At 44.1% G+C, this 18,566-nt stretch overlaps 1 protein-coding gene across 2 annotated transcripts in view; it reads left to right on the plus strand.

Annotated features, from left to right (window-relative positions):
- The first annotated feature begins 375 nt into the window (after positions 1 to 375).
- The window catches only part of RMDN3 (regulator of microtubule dynamics 3), a 41,133-nt gene continuing 22,942 nt past the window's right edge, over positions 376 to 18,566 (plus strand). For both annotated transcript variants that reach the window (XM_072864615.1, XM_072864616.1), the window contains exons 1-6: positions 376 to 594; positions 2,860 to 3,055; positions 3,719 to 3,865; positions 8,069 to 8,336; positions 9,901 to 10,003; positions 10,600 to 10,660. In XM_072864615.1, the coding sequence (XP_072720716.1) occupies positions 432 to 594; positions 2,860 to 3,055; positions 3,719 to 3,865; positions 8,069 to 8,336; positions 9,901 to 10,003; positions 10,600 to 10,660 (938 nt within the window). In that variant the 5' untranslated portion in view covers positions 376 to 431. The remainder of the gene's footprint in view (positions 595 to 2,859; positions 3,056 to 3,718; positions 3,866 to 8,068; positions 8,337 to 9,900; positions 10,004 to 10,599; positions 10,661 to 18,566) is intronic.

Raw genomic sequence — 18,566 nt, forward strand, 5'->3', positions numbered from 1 at the left:
AGGTGCAGGTACAGATGGAGATGCAGGTACAGATGCACGTATAGATGCAGGTGGAGGTGCAGGTATAGGTATAGGTGCAGATGCAGGTGCAGGTGTCGGTGCAGGTGTAGGCGTTGGTGCAGATGCAGGTGCGGGCGCAGGTGCCGGCACGGGTGCAGGTGTACTCGGGCGGGGTGCGGCCGTGGGTGCAGGGGTACTCACTCACTCAGGTGCAGGGGTACCACGCAGGGCGGGCGCGGCCTTGCCGGCCTCGCCGCCGCCACCCGGGGCCCGCCCTGGCGCCGGGCCCGCCCTCCGTCGCGCCCGGCCCTCCGTCGCGCGGCGATGACGCCGCTGCACGCCATAGGGCGCCTCTCTGCCGCGTCATCCCCGCGCGCCGCCCGCAGCGGCAGGCGGACGGCGGCGGCCCGGGGCTCCCGCTCGGGGCGGCCATGGCGCGGCCCGGGCCCGGCCGGCTGGCGCTGGGGCTGGGGCTGGGGCTGGCGCTGGGCGCGGCGGCGGGCGCCGGCCTGGGCCTGCTCTGGGTGCTGCGGCGGCGCGGCGGGCGGCGGGGCGGCGAGCGGCGGGCGGAGGCCGCGGGGCGCCGGAGCCAGGGTAGGAGGGCACGGCCGGGCCGGCCAGCGGGGCGGTGGGCGCTGCGGCCCGTCCCTTCGTCCCGTCCCTTCGTCCCGTCCCTTCGTCCCGTCCCTTCGTCCCGTCCCTTCCTTCCCGTCCCGTTCCGTCCCGTCCCGTCCCCCGGCCGTCTGTCAGCGCTGCCCGAAGGGGAGGGAGCCCCCGGGGCAGGGAAGCGGCGCCCACCGGCCCTCCCGGCCGGGCGTGGGCCCCGAGCGCGTCCCGCCTGGCCGGGAAGATAAGCGCTGCCCGTGTTCCTGCACGTTTCTTTTAAAATGGATTTTTAAAAGGCCGTCTTCAGCTGGCAAAGCCTGGTGGCACCTCGATTCTAGGCTTGCCCTCGCGGTGTACTTTTGAGAGCCGTTTTAAAGCTTTAAACGTACGCGCTCGCTACCCAGCTCCAGTGGGGTTGGGATTTTGAGCTTTTAAAAATGCTGATTCAGAAACCTGAGCTTGCTTTTATTTATCCAAGTCTGTGCAAAACTGCGGGAACAGAAAGCGAAACCGCGCTGGCTCAGGTTCTGAACCGAGACCGGCAGCACGGAGGGCTGCACACGTACGGGGGCCGGGCGCTTCCCCTCGGTGATGTCCAGAGTGCAGTAGACTGGACTTCATTTGTTGTGGTCATACTTTCATTGTGTTCATGCTTTCGTTAGAAAATGAAATTACTTGCAGGGAAGAACTCTGACTTGAATGTCTTTACCGGGGTGTCCGAAGGCTTCTCTTTGCTACTGTGTTGGGGCAGGAGTAGTCTGGGAACAGCGCTTCCATCTGTGATGTTGCAGAACCGGGTTTCGGACGCTTGTACCTTACTATCTTCCCGCCGCGCTGCATGCGGCGTATGCTGTCCAGGCAGTGACGGGAGAGCGAGTACACCCGCGTGGCTTTGATAGGCCGGTGGCTACTGCTGCCATAAATGTCTGCCCCTGGTTGCTGACCGTGTGTCTGAGAAGGCATCGGTTGATCCAGTTTCGCAGGACTTCACCCTGCACCAGCGGCTCCTGAGCAGAAGCAGGGAAAAAAGGAGACTCTGCCTGCGCCGCCGTGGTCACGGGAGCAGCGACAAACGCTGCTGGGGTCGGGCAGGTGCTTCCACGCAACATGCTGAGGTGCTGGACAGCCCTTCCTGAGCAAACAGCACAGCAAGCAGTGTCCTTCTGAGAAGCAGGAGAAGAGTAGGGAAAAGATTACTTCTTCGTTTAAGAGACATTTTTTTGTCTCTGCGGTTAGATGCGCTAACGCAGGGTCCTCTGGAAGATAAGCCCTTCACTTCTGCAAATCTGGCTGCTTTTTTGAGAGTGATTCTCTTTTTTGTTGTTAATATAAAAAGAGTATTCTTTCTTCAATAATTGACTTAGCTGGTAGTATGTTTATTTATAATATTTATGAGCTTTCAAGAAAACATATTTAAAATCTACAGTTGTAAATTGTTCTTACCTGCTGGTCGATCGTGCTCTATCTGCAAAACGATTTAAGGACCAGGCAGACCGGTAAAGGTTCTAGATAGTCACCACAAGGCAATGAGACATTTTAATGTCTCATTAATGTCTCATTTAATGTCTCATAAAACTGCTGTTTAAAGTCTGATGTCTCCTCTTTGGGTTTCTGTGGGGTTGTTTTTCCTTGACTAAGAATAGAGGGGGGTTTTGTGGTGTGTGGGTTTTTTTTTTTTTGTTTGTTTTTTTTTTAAAGAATAGATCTTTTTTTGGGCCAAAATTAGCTTCCATTGTCCTTGCTCACTGTCACATGTTATCTTGTAAGCTGGTTGCCTTCCTGGCTGATGGTCTCCCTGGGGTGATCAGAATTCGGGAGAAAAGCCGAGTGTCGTTTTTCACTGCGATGTTGATACAGAAGTGCGTAGAATAGGAATGAAATTAATTTGCAGTAAGGACTTTAAAAAAAGCGGCAGTTTCCTTATCTACAGTAGTCTTTGTGATATTCAGTATGGGTTTTGCTCTTTTTAAAGTAATTTTTACAGGAGGATTTTTACAGAAGTGTAGTTAAAAGAGCTTTATTTGCCCCTAATTGCTATTGCAAATCTGTTGAGCGTGGCTAGGTGCTGGTGTCAGAGAAGGGAGCAGTAAACCAGCTGAAGAACCCAAAACCTCAGGCCAGGTCAGGCAGCCATACTTGAGACCAAGCCTCATGTCCTCCATCCTCTGAAAACAAAATTGTGCTTGTATTTCCCATGGAAAATCCTTTTCCATTTGCATCTAATGAACTTTTTGTCCTCTTGTTTTCTGTAAGTCATGCCCAGGGTGCCGGTTCCTGTGGAGGCGGGAGATGGTGCTATGTCCACACCTCTCCTAACACACGGTGAGCAGGTGGATGTGCTGGAGCGCCTTGACTTCGTGTTGAGAAACATTTCAGAGCTAAGAAGAGAAGTGGAGGAGCTACGAAACAGCCTGCGGCACTTAGCTGCAGAAATCGTTGGTGAAGTCAGGTATCGACCCTGCCCCGTTCTGTCTTTTTCTCCTGTTGCACATATTTACTCCATAGCCGTGATTGAGTACGTGAAATTTAAAATCCAAAAGTGGAAAAAGCGTCTGTCTAGTTTCCACTGGCATTACGTCTTGACCTCCAGTGAGATTAATGTAAAAAACAATCGCATGTGTAGCCAGGGCTGGTTTTTTTTCTTACGGAGTATTAAGTAGTGGCGCTTGCTTCGTGTTCTAGACTGGAACGGTTATTTGTTCTGTAAATGTTTGTCTCTTGCTACTACTGTTTTCTCTCTGATGGCTGCCAGCTGTAGGTAGCTTTCGACATAGAATAAAAGGTCCTCTGTTCCACAAGATGGTTCAGGATTCCTTGGTCTTTGTTCATTGAGGAAGTCAGAGGAATGCGTGTGATGTGATTACCCCTTGTATAGGGATTGCATATATGGATTGTATATGGACCAAGTCTATGGTCAGATTTGCTTTAACAGTAGAGTACGATGTTTGCTGTGTGGTAGCGGGATGTTTGTATAAGCAAGAGCAAGTGACCTTGTGAATTCTTTGGGTATAGAGCAAATGGGATAGAATGTGCTAGAGAGGAGAAGGGAAGTGAGATAGCAGCCATTTCACCATCCAGTGTGCATTTGTTTCTCTTTTTGCCTTCCTCAAAGGTCCCATCTGGAAGAAACCCAGAAAGTAACTCGCCGGAGGCGGTTCCCGTTTCCTAGAGAAAGAAGTGATTCCACAGGCTCCAGTTCAATTTATTTCACAGCCAGCTCAGGAGCAGCCAATACGGACGATGGAGAAAGCGAAGGAGGGTAAGCAGAGCACCGGGTTACAAGCAGCTTTTACGGGCTTTGGTGCCCGATTACTTATGTCTGCGCAGTTTATAACATAAAGGAAGGGATCTTTTTCCCCACTAGGTGTTTGTCATCCTGTTTTTATTTTATTTTATTACGGTAAGCCTACTACTGCCAGGGCCAGATTGAGAGAAGTGCAATGATTCTGACTTTTAGAGAAAGGAGGGAAAGAAAAAAAAGTATAGTTTTTGAAGTTGTTTCTTTTAAGCAATAATTTGATTAGGGAACCTTGCAGGAAGAAGGGAAGTAGAAGCCCAGCCTGGGACTGGAGTGAGACAGTTTATAAATAAAATTTCCATACAATAATATATTTTAGAAAGTCTGGAAAACTTGAGAAAATTAAAAATATATTCCAGTTAACTAAAATGTCTTTGGCTAGGGTGTTTCTTACAGATTTTTCTCAGTGTGTCACACTGATCAGTTGTGTTGCTTAAATTCTTAAAAACAGGTGAAAACTACAGTGTAGTTGAAGAACAACGGTAAGAATGACAATATAGATGCAAGTATTGTGGTATTAGGTAGAAAACAAGAGGTCTATGGCATACGTGTATGTGACTGCCGCCTTTCTGATGAAACACTTCTCTTCCGTGCCTTAATCAGACGAATTCTATAGCTTTTGAGGTATGTGAGTGTTCTAAAACACACACCGCTGGTCATATACCTTTTCCAAGGGACGTTGAAATGAAATGTAATTTAAAGAGAGAAGTTTGGACTCGATGATCTTAAAGGTCTTTTCCAACCTAAATGGTTCTACGATTCGAAGTTAATTGTAGCACTGGGAGCAAGGCAGGCAGCGTTTGGACACGACGCACTGTTCGGCAGCGGCTAAGCGACCAGTCAGCTGGTGCAAACTGACACTTGGTAGCACGGGTTTGTAATCAGGGGACAAAGCGGCCATTACTGCAGCAGCCTCCTAGAACAAAGGACAGGGACCTGCAGGAAAGCAGGCTTTGTGACTGCCGTAAAACCGTGTCACTTTAGTATTTTATCTTTAGGAGCTGGAATTGGTGAAGCAGGAAAGAGCTGATGTGATCTCATTCAGGTTATAGAACCGCTTCATTCATCTGAAGTGGGTGTTCATATGAAAGCAAAATTAGGGAGCAAGTGATTCACGGTGGTGTAATAGGTAACAAGGCTGCATAACACATTTTAAAACGATATAGTTCGTTCTGAAGACGAGGCCTTGCTATCTAGATAATAACGGATGCATTGAGTCATCAGGGTGCCGATGTGTTCTCTAAAGCATGCTGAAAAGCATGGTCTTTTTCAACCCATGCCAGCCCTCGGTGTCATCTGGTCATTAGAAAATGAAGTCATGATAGAGGCCGAGAACGATTCTAAGGTTCAGAGAAGGTTCATCCTCCTTAGGGGACCTCAGGTGAACTCTGGAGCAGGGATATATTTTACTGCAGAACCTCATTACTTTATCGGGAACCTGGTGATGGTTGGAGGAGTTCTTATATTTTATTTAAAATCTCTAATTAGGTTTAATGACCAGTGTGGAGAATTAGTGGATAAGCAGCTCTCACCTGATTAAAAAAAAATTCGAATAGTATGTAATTTCTCACTCTGGTATTTGTCCTATACAAATAGGTGTAATATTAGTCTGTTCAGAACCAGCTCCCTTTCGTATGCAATATTGTCTTTTAGAGATGCAGATACTAAAGTTTTCTAGTAGAAGATCGGGGTAGGAAATGTAAATTTTGGAAAAGACTGTTTAAGCTTTTTAGCAGCCACTGGGAGGAAGAGTGAGACTGTTCTCAGCAGATAAATATCAGCTGTGTGTTCATTTCTGGCAATTGTATTCTTTTAATGAAATTCAGCAAGAAGAACTCACATTTCAGCTTTATTTTGTAAACCACATGGACATAAGCATCTTCTCCGATTTCATATACAATTCACAAAAATAATCACGAGCTTTCAGGAGCCCAGAGGCCGTGGGCTGCTTAATTTCTCTGTTTTGCTTTGGCACTGCGTTGGTCTTTTGGGCTTCTTTGCCTCCTCTTTCCATGTGCTTTTTTGTTCCAGATAGTATGTTTTCATTTTCGTTCAGGATGTGTGCTAGCCAGAGGCCTCAACATACTAAAGCATTTAAGAACTTTCCATCATCGTAAACTTGAGAAATCAGGCTGATAACATCTAAATCCCTTAATCTTTCTGAAAACTCTGAGTTTATGAAGTTATATACGGTATTGCTTGTCTTTAAACTGGCAGCATCTTGTATGAGCTGTCTTGGACAAAACACATTTTTGTGGTGGAGAAAAAGAGTGTATAGGGGCCATCCGTTGCTGCCTCTTTTTAAAGACCGTATTGTGTTTCAGGAGCCTTCAACGTGGAAAGTGTTTTTCCACCGAAGTACTGAAATCTTTGCAGCTGCCAGTAAGATGTAGTGAGACCGTATCACAGCTGTGTAGCCCACAACTGTGCTGCATAGTGGGTTAGGACGGGAAACAAGAGAATTTGAGGAGTTTGTGTTTAAGTACCGAAAATGAGGTAGTCTAGAGAACTAATAATATCAGTAATCTTAAGAAAATATCAAGAAATGAAGCTTTTAACTCAATCTGAAACAGAGCTGTGCTAGCGTCACCTACCACTGTGTTGCTACATTATCCATGAGTTTAGTGCTGCCTATGTAATCTCCAGCATGTCTTCTTGTAGTGCTTGCTTTTCTGGCCTTGCAGTGATAAGGCTGACTGTTACTTTATTTCTTGTCTTAAAATGTTTCAGTACAAAGTGGTGGGTTTTTAAATTTATGGATGAGAGTTGGAGGCTGTGGTGAGTGAGGGTATTTGTTTACTCTACCAGAGAGGGAATGCTTGAGCACTATGGATGGTTCTCAGAAAATTGAAGCGTCGATAGCCAAATGTGTCTTGTTATCTTTGTGTGGCCAAATTACTGTAACTACTTTCTTCAGATATGGACTTTGGTCACATATCTTTGTCTCCAGACAAAGGCAGCTTCACACGCAGAGCGCTAGGCCCTCCCTCCGAGGGGAAATTCAGCCAGGACAAAAGGGAGTACAGCTGTACTTACCGAATGCCCCCAGACTGCAATGACTTTTAATTCTAGCAGCGCTTGTAAAGTTCAACATGTGGCTTGGGCGCAGTTTAATTGGGTAACAATTACAAACATCCCCTAGAATTAAGCGTTTATGGGATCTGAAGTAGCTTGCTTCAGGAAGAGAGCTTTTTGTTTCAATAAACCATCAAAATCTGAGTATAAAAGTGCACGTTCTTAAATTACAGGCTGACTTGCACTTATCCTTCAGTTAAGAGCTTGCAGGTAAATGTGAGGGGTAGGAATAGAGAGTCTTCTTTAAAAAGAAGTTAGTTCTTTAAGTAGGCACCTCGCTGCAATGGTATCAGTCAATACGTAATGCTGTTTTAAATTTCCAGCTTAGGTGCCTGTATATGATTTGGGGGAGCTTAATTTTAGCCATTTTCAGAAACTTTGATCTGAGCTTTGTTCTGGTTCATTTGACTAATTTAGCAGCTAATCATCGCCTGGGTTTTTGTCCATGTGGTGTCTTTTTGTGGCTCATCTGCTGTCTCCTTGCTGGACTTCTTGCTCACGTGAAATAGTTTTGACCGCTCTCCTACTGTTTTGCACCTTTTCACATGTCAGTGTGAACAAGCTGTTTCGTATTTAGCGCTCAGACAAGATGATGGAGGTACTCGCTATTGCCAAAACAGCTATTGTGTCTGAAATTTCCTGGAACAGGCTAAAAACCTCAGGTTATGTTTTCCACATGGATGGGCGTGTCGGATTTTTTGTTGAAATTCTCTTTTATCATCCATACATTTAACGGAATTGTCCTGTCTCTGTTCTTAGTTGTTTAATTCTCTTACATTGAAGTTAGAAGGCCTAAGAGAAGCTGTTACGGTGCGCAAGTGAGATGGGGACCCTTGCAACTGAGTTCTGCTTAACTTTTGGGGGGCATTCTTTCTTCAGCTTTTTGAGGTTGTGTATATTACATGAGAAATAATGATTGGGGTGGTATTTGAGACACTTGGATTGTACAGTGTTCTCCAGGATAAACTAAGATACTCCTCTTCCTCTGTTAGGAAGCGTTGTTTTTTCTGTACCATATGTATAAAACTGTCATAGGCTGCACAGCATCTCCACGAACTCATTTTGTGTTGTGTTTTTTTTTTCTCAAAGGTACACCACAGCCAACGCTGAGTCTGATTACGACCGGGAGTCCGAGAGAGAGAGTGAAGAAGGGGAAGATGAAGTGAGCTGTGAAACAGTGAGAACTGCGCGACGGGATTCCCTTGATCTTGTCAACGAGGATGAAACTCATTTAATCTTAGATTCCTCGCTAGAGGAAGGACTGGGTCAGCTACTGCAGCAGGCTGACCGCTTGCACAACGGAGATGAGCAGGAGAAGAGAGAGGGCTTCCAGCTGCTGCTGAATAATAAACTGGTGGTAAAGGTTGCCTTTTTATATTTTCCAGCAGTGATTTGTGTTTTCAGCTAAATAGCTGGGAAAGAGGAAATTGCATATCTTAGCAGGGTCCAGGTCCTACACGACTGGGCCAGCTTCCAGTGGCCCCCTTCCTCAGGAGCAGCTTGGGAGCGGGCTGAAAGCCAAAATTGTTTGGGCTCCAGCAGCAAGCCAGTTCCCAGTCGCTTTCTGTCTTGGAACTCTGTGTCTCATCATGTCATCACTTTCCCTGAGTAAGCACACTGTACATGTGTAAAATAACAGCACTGTGTGTATGCAGTAAACTCCGCAAACGTTTTGAGAACGTTTACCTCATTGCATATGCAATGGCTCGATCTACGTTCAGGAAACTTGGTCTTTCCGGGGACTGCCCAGTGTGCCTGTGTGGTGGTTCATGAAATAAGTAAGTTGCATATTCAAACAGAAGGGTTAGGCAATGCTTACGTATATATTAGTTAATGAGATTAAAAACCTGGATGGTGCAGGTGTTTTGCCACCTTAAAGAACGTGTCTTTTTATATCATACAGGCGATGTGAATTGATCCCCTGATTTGGTGAACGTTGGCGCTGCCATTGAGGTGCGGGAACGTAGCAAGGGGCAGCGATAGTTTTACTCCGGCTGTTGCAGATAGCTAGCTTATACCTCTGGCCACACGCAGCGGACGCACCCAGCGTTGCAATGTGTCTTGCTGCGGCTGTTGTGACCTGCGGCAGGCGGTGCAGGCATGCCTGTGCCTGCTGCAGTTGCACTGTCAGCCTCTGTTGGTGTTTACCAAAGTACTGCATAGCCAGCAAAGAAAATGTTCTGGGTTACCAGCCTTTTGAAAAGCAAAACCTTTTTGGCCCCTGTATTTCCAGGAGGAATAGAAGGAAAGTAGTTGACGAGTTCCATTTTCAAGTAGATTTGTTTTTTTCCTTCCCACCAGGAAAAAATGACAGGCCTGTTGGCTTCTGTAATTCTCTTGCATGCTTCTTTCTGGTGGTTCTCCCACTTTTTTATTTACAACACTATTGCAAAAGAAACGAGACTATTGCAAAAGAAACCAGGTTGTGTTTTAAGTTTTTGCTTTTTTTCTCTTTTTAAAGTAAGTTCGAGTTTGTCAGAACATATCCACTTCAAATTTAGCAGTACCAGGTTTAAGAACAAGGCAGGATGTGAGACTGTTTGAATGCAGACTGAAGCATGAAAAAAGTGAAATTCAATTTGTGAATTTTAATGAAGTGGTGAGGTTTGGGGTGGGTTTTTTTCCCAGTGTTTTGAGGTTAGCGGAGACTGCTGAAGAGCTGACCCCAGCATAGCCTTTGAAGTGGAGGGGTTCCTTGTTAGACCCGTAGCAGTAGTGTAGCATTGTATGCTTAATTATAAATTTGGCCATCCAGTTTGCTCTTTTGTGGTTCTGTTTCAGTTCTTGTAGAGTTGGGGCCTTTTGAGGTTTCAGAAAATGTCTGTGCGACTTCCATATGCCCCTGCTTGATTTTATTTTCTCATGCTCTTTGTCAATGGCAGAATGGGTCTTGACGTATCACATTTATGTTTCTACTGCAGTATGCAGACCAGAAAGACTTTCTTTGGCGCCTGGCCCGAGCACATAGTGATATGTGCGAAATCACAGATGACACAGATGAGAAGAGATCGTACGCATCTGATGGTAAGGAATTGTGTGTTCAAGGCAAGGGAAGCGGGGTGGTCAAAGCTGACGTTACACTTGAGAGTTACAAACCCTGCTTTCCCCCCCCCCTTCAGCTTTTTGAGACTGCAGGTTCTTGGAGGAGAGAGAGGGAAGTGGGACAAGGCCTAGATCTGAGGCTGTGAAGTTAATCAGAACAAAACCATTGAAAACTCTCATTACCTTTTCTTAGCATGGTGGGGAAGATGTTTTCGTTATAGATGACTGTACTTCCAAATGAGGTGAAACCGTGTTGCTACTGTACTTAAAATTTGCGTGATCTCTTTGAGTGGTCTTGGATGTTCCATATCACTGCAAGAGTATGAAATTATTTACGGAACATTTTCAAGCCAAATGTTCAAACCACATGTAAAACTAACAAATATATTTGTTACAACACAACATAAACTAACAAATATATTTGTTACAACATTTTCAAGCCAAATGTAAAACTAACAAATATATAACTTTTTATGCCATTCTCTCGTACTCATCTAGACCGCACGTTATGGTCTCTTAACAGCCTTACAGAAGGAGGTAAGCGGCTGAATTTCTTATCTCTGACCACTTATTTGCAGGGAAAGAAGACCTAGAGATTGCCTTGCAGAAATGGGATCAAAGTGCTGAGTGCCATCAATGGTATGTAGCTTTTTACTTCTGGCTTTTAAGAAGCATAGGAAAAGGACTTGGAGATTGCTGTGAGCTGAGCTGCATTTAAAAACTAAAAAAAAAAAGCTTATTTGCACTTGGAGTATACGACACTGATGCTATTTTCCTTAAACAGCTATTTTTAACAGCTTTGGTTAATTGGCGTAAGTAATGGCTTGACAGATGGTAGGTTTGGTCGTGATTATAGTAATAAACTTTGCTTTGCTTGTGCCAACTTAATGATGAATTTCTCTTTGAGACGAGATGGCCGGAAGAGTTCTTGAGCAAAAGCTTCCAGGTAGAACAATGAACTTCTTTGGATATAAGAACAGATTGTATCAAGGCTTTTGTGAGTCTGCACCTAACAAGTCCATGCACTTTGGTGGTGGTAGCGAAGGGTGAACTTCCAGATGAGGCTTGGAGAAACAAGGTATTGACAAAATGAGTTTGAGATGAGTAAGTACAGTGAGCTCCATTTGGTGTTCGCCAGGCTAAATCTAGCAGACTGCATGTTCTTTGGGCTGCTTGTAGCTTAAGTGCCTCTATTTTGAAAAGGTGAAGTGAAGGAAAGTTTGTTTAGAAGCTTTCCTGGGAATTGTGCAATTTCCCTTCCAGGAAGCGGAAGACAATAATTCGCTCAGCAGCTGCCTTCTGGGCCCGTGTGTGTGCCTGGCGGGATGCTGCAAGCGTCTTGGCACAGAAGGGAGCTGGACTCCGTCGGCATCGCTTCTGGTTGTGCAGACCCTGGGAAAATGCGTATCGGAGCGCCCTGTTCTGTGCTGGGTAGATGGGCTGCCAAAGAACGTGTTTCACACAGATAACTTGCGGAAGGCTAGTTCCTGAGTTTGAGAGCTCAATATGGTGAGGCTCTCTTTATTTTCTTTCACGCGTCCTCTGTTTCCTTTGGCCCCTTTTCAGCCCCCTATAGAGTAATGTATATGTCTTTCAAAGCCAAGCTCACAGCCAGCTGCACAGCTGTGGGGGCAAAGTCTTAAGAGTTGCATATGAAATATGAATGAGGTTTTTCCTTTGTGTTCCCTCAACATTCTCGGGTTAATTGTTGGTTTTTACTCTGTTACTGACATTTCGATAATGCTCTGCTGCGCACAGATGCTTGCTTTATGTCAAGATATATTTGCCTCAGTCAGCTAGGCCTGTGAGCGTGGGCTTAGTGCTGTGCCAATGTTCTTATATTCATCTTAATTCTGGAGTGAAGAGAAGCATCATTCTTACCAGGCAGCCTTTTATTGTCTTTTGGAGAGTGCCTCCTGGCCAGGCACTGCTGTATTCTGCTCATGGATGCTGCTTGTCACTCTGCAAAGCACTCTGGCTTTGAAACGAATTGAGACAGCAGCATATGGCTCTTTTTTTTTTTTCTACAAAGATTTTTTTTTTTTTCATGATAAAAGATGAAATGATCTGCAGTTCAGCCCAGCAAGGTGTCCTGTGTTTGTATAAATGCTGCAGCTGGTTAGGGATTTCAGGAAGGAGGTAGGCAAGAGGGAAGGTACCTTGCTGTCTTCAGCAGCCTGAATGAACAGGCTTTGGTTGGAACTCATGTATGGGATTGAAAGGATTGCTCTCCTTTTTTAAAAATACACCGAAAGAGAGTTTGTAGAGGTAAGGGAATATGCTTTTTTGGCATTCTGGTGAATTCCTTGATGAACAGTGTTTATCGGCAGTTATTGTGAAGGACTGACAACACATAAAACAAGAATAAAAGAGAAATTCTTTTTCTAATGGAAATTATTGGGAAAACAGGATGCTGAATATCTTTACCAAACAAGATCTGCACTATTCCGAGATGAGTAAATTTATTCGGAGGATCGGTTTGGAATACTGGCATCTAAATAAATGCCTTTATCGTTTTGAAAAGACTGTATTTTAGCTCTTAGTAATGAATTGCTGTTCTCAATTAAGCTTTGATATGAAGGAAGAATACCAGGACAGACAACGTGACTAATCTGTAGCAGATTACGGTGTTTGGCTTTGTCTGCTGCTTTAACATCTTGAAGGAATGGGTTTTTAGTCACCAGGTAGAGTCTTAAAGTTTGTAAGCCACTTTGATACTTGATCACTTGACACTTTACAAAGCAAGGTTCTATTCTCCTTCAGGGTACAATATTGATAGCTTAGCTTTGTAATTCGGAGTTTGCAGTGTGCGGAAGTAATGGCTGTAATGTGATGTTTAGCCGTGTGTCTCCAGTAGAAAATGTCAAGCCTTTTGAGCTGAGATGTTCTCAGTGCCTCTCTGACAGCCTGTGCCCACCTCTTCCCACAACGGTTTTGGTGAAAGAGTGCACAGTTCTTGTCCTGTTGGACCTGTCCCTTTGCCAAACAGGGGTAAGGCTTCTGCCCATCCACATCTTGCTTTTAATTCTAGAGAGCAGCTGCAGAAAGGGCAGCTGGAGAAAGGAAATAGCAGAGCAGCATGTGGGAGGCATGGGATTTATTGGAAATGAATATGTAACTACCTTTATCAGCCGCAGAAATAATTATTTTCTGCCACAAATAGAACAGGAAATTACTCCCTTTCCAGCTCTGTGTGGGTCACGGGATGGTCGCAAGCTGTTTTAATTGCAGTCTCTTTTTATGCTAATTAATATCACCCTGAGAAAAAAAGTATTGCTAACGAAATGCTTAATACATGAAAAGATACATACATATGAAAAATGTAGGATAAAACATAGTTCCAAAAGACATTATAGGTTGTATTCCCTGTACTTGAGTAATGGGCACATTGCTCAGCATTACATTTAGTTCACCATGCTGTCTGTAGTGGCAATGTTTAGGAAAATATAAAAAAAAATTAAAGGAATACAATGATCGCTTTACTTCAGTGTGCCATCCTTACCTCCAGCAGGGAGAAGTGCAGAGGTGAGCTCATAGCCCATGGCGGAGCGATCCTCCGTGAGTTGTGTGATCTTGTTTTAACCACTTGGTTCCTTCCATTTCCATACCATCCTCTGGTACAGATCCCATCATTTAACATGCTCTGTGTAAGAAAAAAACCTGCTTACTCTGTTTGAAATTGCCAGTAGAGGTTTTAAAGCTTTTTTGGTTTTGATTTGATGCCCTAGCTCTTGGTTTATGGAGAAGTGAACAGAGAATGATTATTCATACATAATTCCTTTGTAAAGTACGGTTTTATTATGTCGTATTTCTCTCTTTAGTATCTGTTTCCCTTGCTGAAGAATCCTAATCTTTTATATCTCTTTTCATAGGGAATCATTTTATTATCTGTTGTCACCCATGTTGTCTTTCTTGTATTATTCTCTTTCTACCGTATCTGTTTTCAGAGAAAGTATGGGAATTCACTGCAGAACACAGGAGCAGCATGGATTTGTGTAATACTAATGTGACGATCCTTTCCATTCTTACTTCCATATACAGTAGCCAACATTGTCTTTCTCTTTTCCACAACATACTAAATGGGCATTTTAATAGAAATATTCCCAGTGATTTTAATGTCTCTTCTGGGTGATACAGGCTGTGTGAAGCCTGGGACTGTGTAGGTATCATTAGGGCTGCATTTTTCCTGAGTGCATTATTTCACCTTGACTGTCACTTTCTATTTTATCAATTGCCACTGAATGCTTATGGATTACTTAAGATGCCGTTGTGCTGGTTTTCGGTGCTTATTCCTTGTTCTCTGTGCTGTATTATTTGCTTCTGTTGCACAAATCATTCCCTGTTTTATTGGCTTTAAGGTGTGATGCTTGTCAAGCCAGACAGAAGATGCTTTGCATACAGTCATTGTCGCAAGTAAAACTTTTTTCCCCTCTCTCAGTGCCTCATAGTTATTGCAGTAATGACTGCCATTTTAAAGCAACAGACAAAGAAAATAACTTTGTGACTGAGAAGGGATTTCTGAGTGCTGGCGAAGGCAATGCTGAGTGGAGCGTGACTGCCTGCAGCTTCGGAGCGTTTTGTGGCCAGATGGTTTGAAGGCTTTGGCAGCATGATAGTCAGTGGTTTCTCAAGAATGATAGAGAAAGCAGTAAGTGTCTGGGACTCTGTCTGGACCAGCCTTGGGATCTGCCCAAATATGAAGGAGAGTCCTTTCATGGATCTCTTGGGTCTTCTTGACATTAGATTTGGTACAAAGCTGTTATTGTCGTTGCTTGCTCTCAGAAGTCAGCTGGTCCCAAGAGAGCCATCTCTGCAGAGCTGGTCAAAGCAGAGCCGAGATTTCATCGGTGCTGCACAGAGGAGTCAGCCTTTGTGCAGTGGGACTGATCTCTGGCTGTGCTTTCCTTGTAGGCACTGCTCAGGAGCATAGAAACGCGTGAGAGTTGCGTTGGGTGTTTGATGTATTTAGTACCTTTAGAATAGATTTGTGTATGGTAGGCTGATTGATACTTTACCAAGTGTTCTTAATGCCTATATACTCCTGTCTTATAATTACCTGACTCTTACTTTTGCTACAGACATCAAAGTCATTCTCTGCTTTAACTGTAAAAGATCTCTGACCACAGAGATTATGTCCAATTAAACTGATTACTCCCTTAGCTGATTTCAGCTCACGAACAGGAGGACAGAGCAGGTTCGTAAGTCTGTTCTTGCTTCCTTTTAGGGATGGATGGAAGAGGCATCGATCATTGCACAAACCTGTGTGGTTTGCTGCTTAGACATGAATATGCGACATCCTCACAAATGAAGTGAGAGAAACAATTGTGGCCTTGTTAGAATCCTCTCTCTGTTTTGGCGTGGCTGTTCGCAGCGCAACTGCAAGCACGTAACAGCAGCTTTAGGGATCAGGAAAGGATAGTGAGCTGTGTGTTTGCCTTGGCTTCTGCTCCTGTTGTTAAAAGAAATATTGGAAGTACAACCAGAGCAGCGAGGGATTTTGGAGGTCCATCTGGGAAAAATTTTGCAGGTGCTGTATTACCAGCTTTTGTTTGAGTTGAAAATTTCACATTGGAAATTAAATGCTATTTGCTAACTGCTGAAAGCTGTCATTGCAGAAGAAGTAATAAGCTGTGGCCCTCTTGGAGATGATATATATGTTAGAGAAGCGGGAGGAGGATGCATTCTTGGTTGGATGAGCCTCCGAAATGTGCCCTCTCTTCTAAAGAGTCTGTCACTTTGGTGGAGCATCTTGCACGCCTGAGAGCCACTGAATTGTGCACCAGCCCTTTTAGATTCTGTTGGTACATCTGGCTGTCCGTGGGTAGATATCAGTTTTTTGAAAAGTGACAGCATTCCGGATATGACTTGAAGACAGCTTTAATTTTAACAACGGGCGGTATTTCAGGATTTAACTCTTCATGGCTTACTGCCCAGATCTGGCCAATTTTGAGCTATGTCTGGATGTATGAGCTGAGCGTTTCCTGTTCCCCAGGTGGATTAACTTCCCCAGGGAACTTACTGACAATATAGATTAGGGGCAGAAGCAACTATAGCAAGTAGGAATAAGCGTTAGAAGATATTTCAGCACTTAGAGGAGGAAAAATAGCATGCAGCTAGAGCTGCCTGATAGCATCCCCCTGACTCGGGAAGGTCCCTGCCTTCATCAGGGGTGTCGGTACCCTGAAACATCTCCGTGTCCCGAGCCACGGAGGCTCTGAGAGTGGGAACACCGGAGGGGAGCCAAGGAGGAGAAATTACTGAAAAGTATGAGCAGGGACAAAAGAAATCTCAGCAGGGATCAATATTCCCTCCTCCTCTTGGAAATAGTGAAGTAACTTGACATTTACAGTCTGTGGGTTGCTTTTTATTTGTTAGGCATGAAGAAAAGAGAAGTTCTGAGAACTGAGATCTGAAAAGCATGAGTGTGTCAGTAGAAAGCTCTCATAGCAGAGTTGATAATGCTACAAATGTGGAAAATAACTCATGCACTACAAAAAGCTTCATTTTGCAGCTCCTCTCATCAGTGTTGATGCAGGTGACACCTTCTGTGACAGCACTAGTAGTTCCTGCAGTCTGGTTTTTTTTTTTGGTTATAGTTTGAACATCTTGCCCAGGTATGTCCAGGCTCTTTGCTGGTAGCTCCTGGGAGGACAGCTGAAACTGCAAGTCTTCTGAATAAAACCAGAGGTTTAAATAAGCATGAGGTAACTCCATAAAAATGGTATGTTCTACACAATAAATACAAATTGTATCTTCAGACTGCACTGGGGATGAATACATTTTGTTCTACGAAGAGAGCACATATGGTCCTTTCCTACCACCTCCCGAGGCAGACTAGAGATCTTCAGCAGATAAAACCAACATAGAAATTGAACAAAATTGAAGACACATTTTGTGTCCCAGCTGAGGTAGCTAACGAAGATTTTAACTTTTTTAGGATCAAGGAAAGATGGATTTCAGTGCAGGTAGAGAAGGGGATATTTCAGCCTTTCTTTTCTGTGGCAGTCATTTGAATTTTGACTTAAATCACTAATGAAAATTACGTTTGGTTTTAGCTATGTGCCTGAGTAAACTCCTTACTAGCTAACACGTAACTTAACCTAATTTGCCAGGTCTCCTTGGCAAAGGTCTCCCTGAATATGTTCATAGGAATGTGAATTAAGTATGAAACAGAGCACTGATCCAGAAAAGTGTTTGGCTTCTAGTGTTTAGGGAATCAAGAACACAGAGTTGGGAGGGACCTCCAGAAAGTCATCTTGCTCATCATCTTGCGATGGTGCGTGCCAGGTATGCCGAAACTGTCCCTGATCCCTAAAAACTTGTAGTGATGGGGCTTGTCCTGTCCCCTTCTCTCCCCTTTCTCCTGTTTTATCAAGTAGTGTATTTAATTATGTGGGTATAATATATATAACTATATGGATTTTTCCTGATATTAGCCTAAGCTTTGTTTTTACTTCTGTCCTCCCTAGACATGGAAAAAAAGGTTAACATGAGGAGCCATTTCTAAGAAAATACAATAGTTGTTGTATTCATCCAATGTTTTGAAAGAAAGCAGACCTACTTGTCACAACCTTTTAGAGTGGTGGAGTTCTGCAAACCTCCTGTTCTCATTGGTGTCTTATGGACTCTATCCAGCTTGTTGGGTTTTTTTACTTTTTAATTTATTACTCAAAAACTGTATATAGTACTTAGCTCAGGCTTGCTAGTACAGCATCATATTATTGCCTTGGGCTGCTTATGATCTACTGTAACCTTTAAATTTGATTCTCTGCAGCCACCCCGCATTAACTGATGAATTTTCTAGCATATGCTAGTCTGCAGCCTATTTAAATTTAATCTCTACTATATTACCCGACTTAATGGAGTTATTTAATAGCATCACTGTTGTCAGGGGGATTTTTTTGCTGTTCCATTCAGTGTCCATTCATTCACAGTAATTTTCAAAGAACAGTTAATCATGGAAAATGCAGGGTAAAGAAGACTCGTGTAATTTATTTGTTCCAAAACAGTCATGCTCTTTCTGATGGGTACTTCTCAAACCGGATTAGACAGACCTCTCACGATGAACCTCCCACGTTCGCCCTTGAAGGGCCGCGGATCAGCTTTATACCAGTCACAGCTATACCATGTTTCCTTTATTTGCTTACAGGAATGTCACAAAAAGGATGCTAGCGATCCTAAAGCTTCATATACATGAGTGTCTCTTTTGTCCTCGTTCATTTCTCTAAAAGCAGGAGATTTAGATCACTTTGACATTTTGTTCTGGCCTCTCTTATTGGCAAGACTGGGAATTCAAGTTGCTAGAAACTTCTGCGCCCCATATGTAATAAGGCTGAGGTTTTGCTGGTTTTGGGGTTGAGAGCTTGCTGCTGAGACATTGCGACTGCATTAACCAAGAACGATTCATTGGTAGCAACTGGTGCAAAGCACAGAAATTAAAGACAACCCCAAGTTTCTGAGCAGATTTTCTGTCTGTACCTGGAAGCGGTTTTGAGCGATCGTCTGAATTCATCCTGAGATTCCTAGGGTTGCACTTCTCTGTCTT

The sequence above is a fragment of the Ciconia boyciana genome, chromosome 6 (genome assembly GCF_034638445.1).
Source record: "Ciconia boyciana chromosome 6, ASM3463844v1, whole genome shotgun sequence".
NCBI classification, from domain to species: domain Eukaryota; kingdom Metazoa; phylum Chordata; class Aves; order Ciconiiformes; family Ciconiidae; genus Ciconia; species Ciconia boyciana.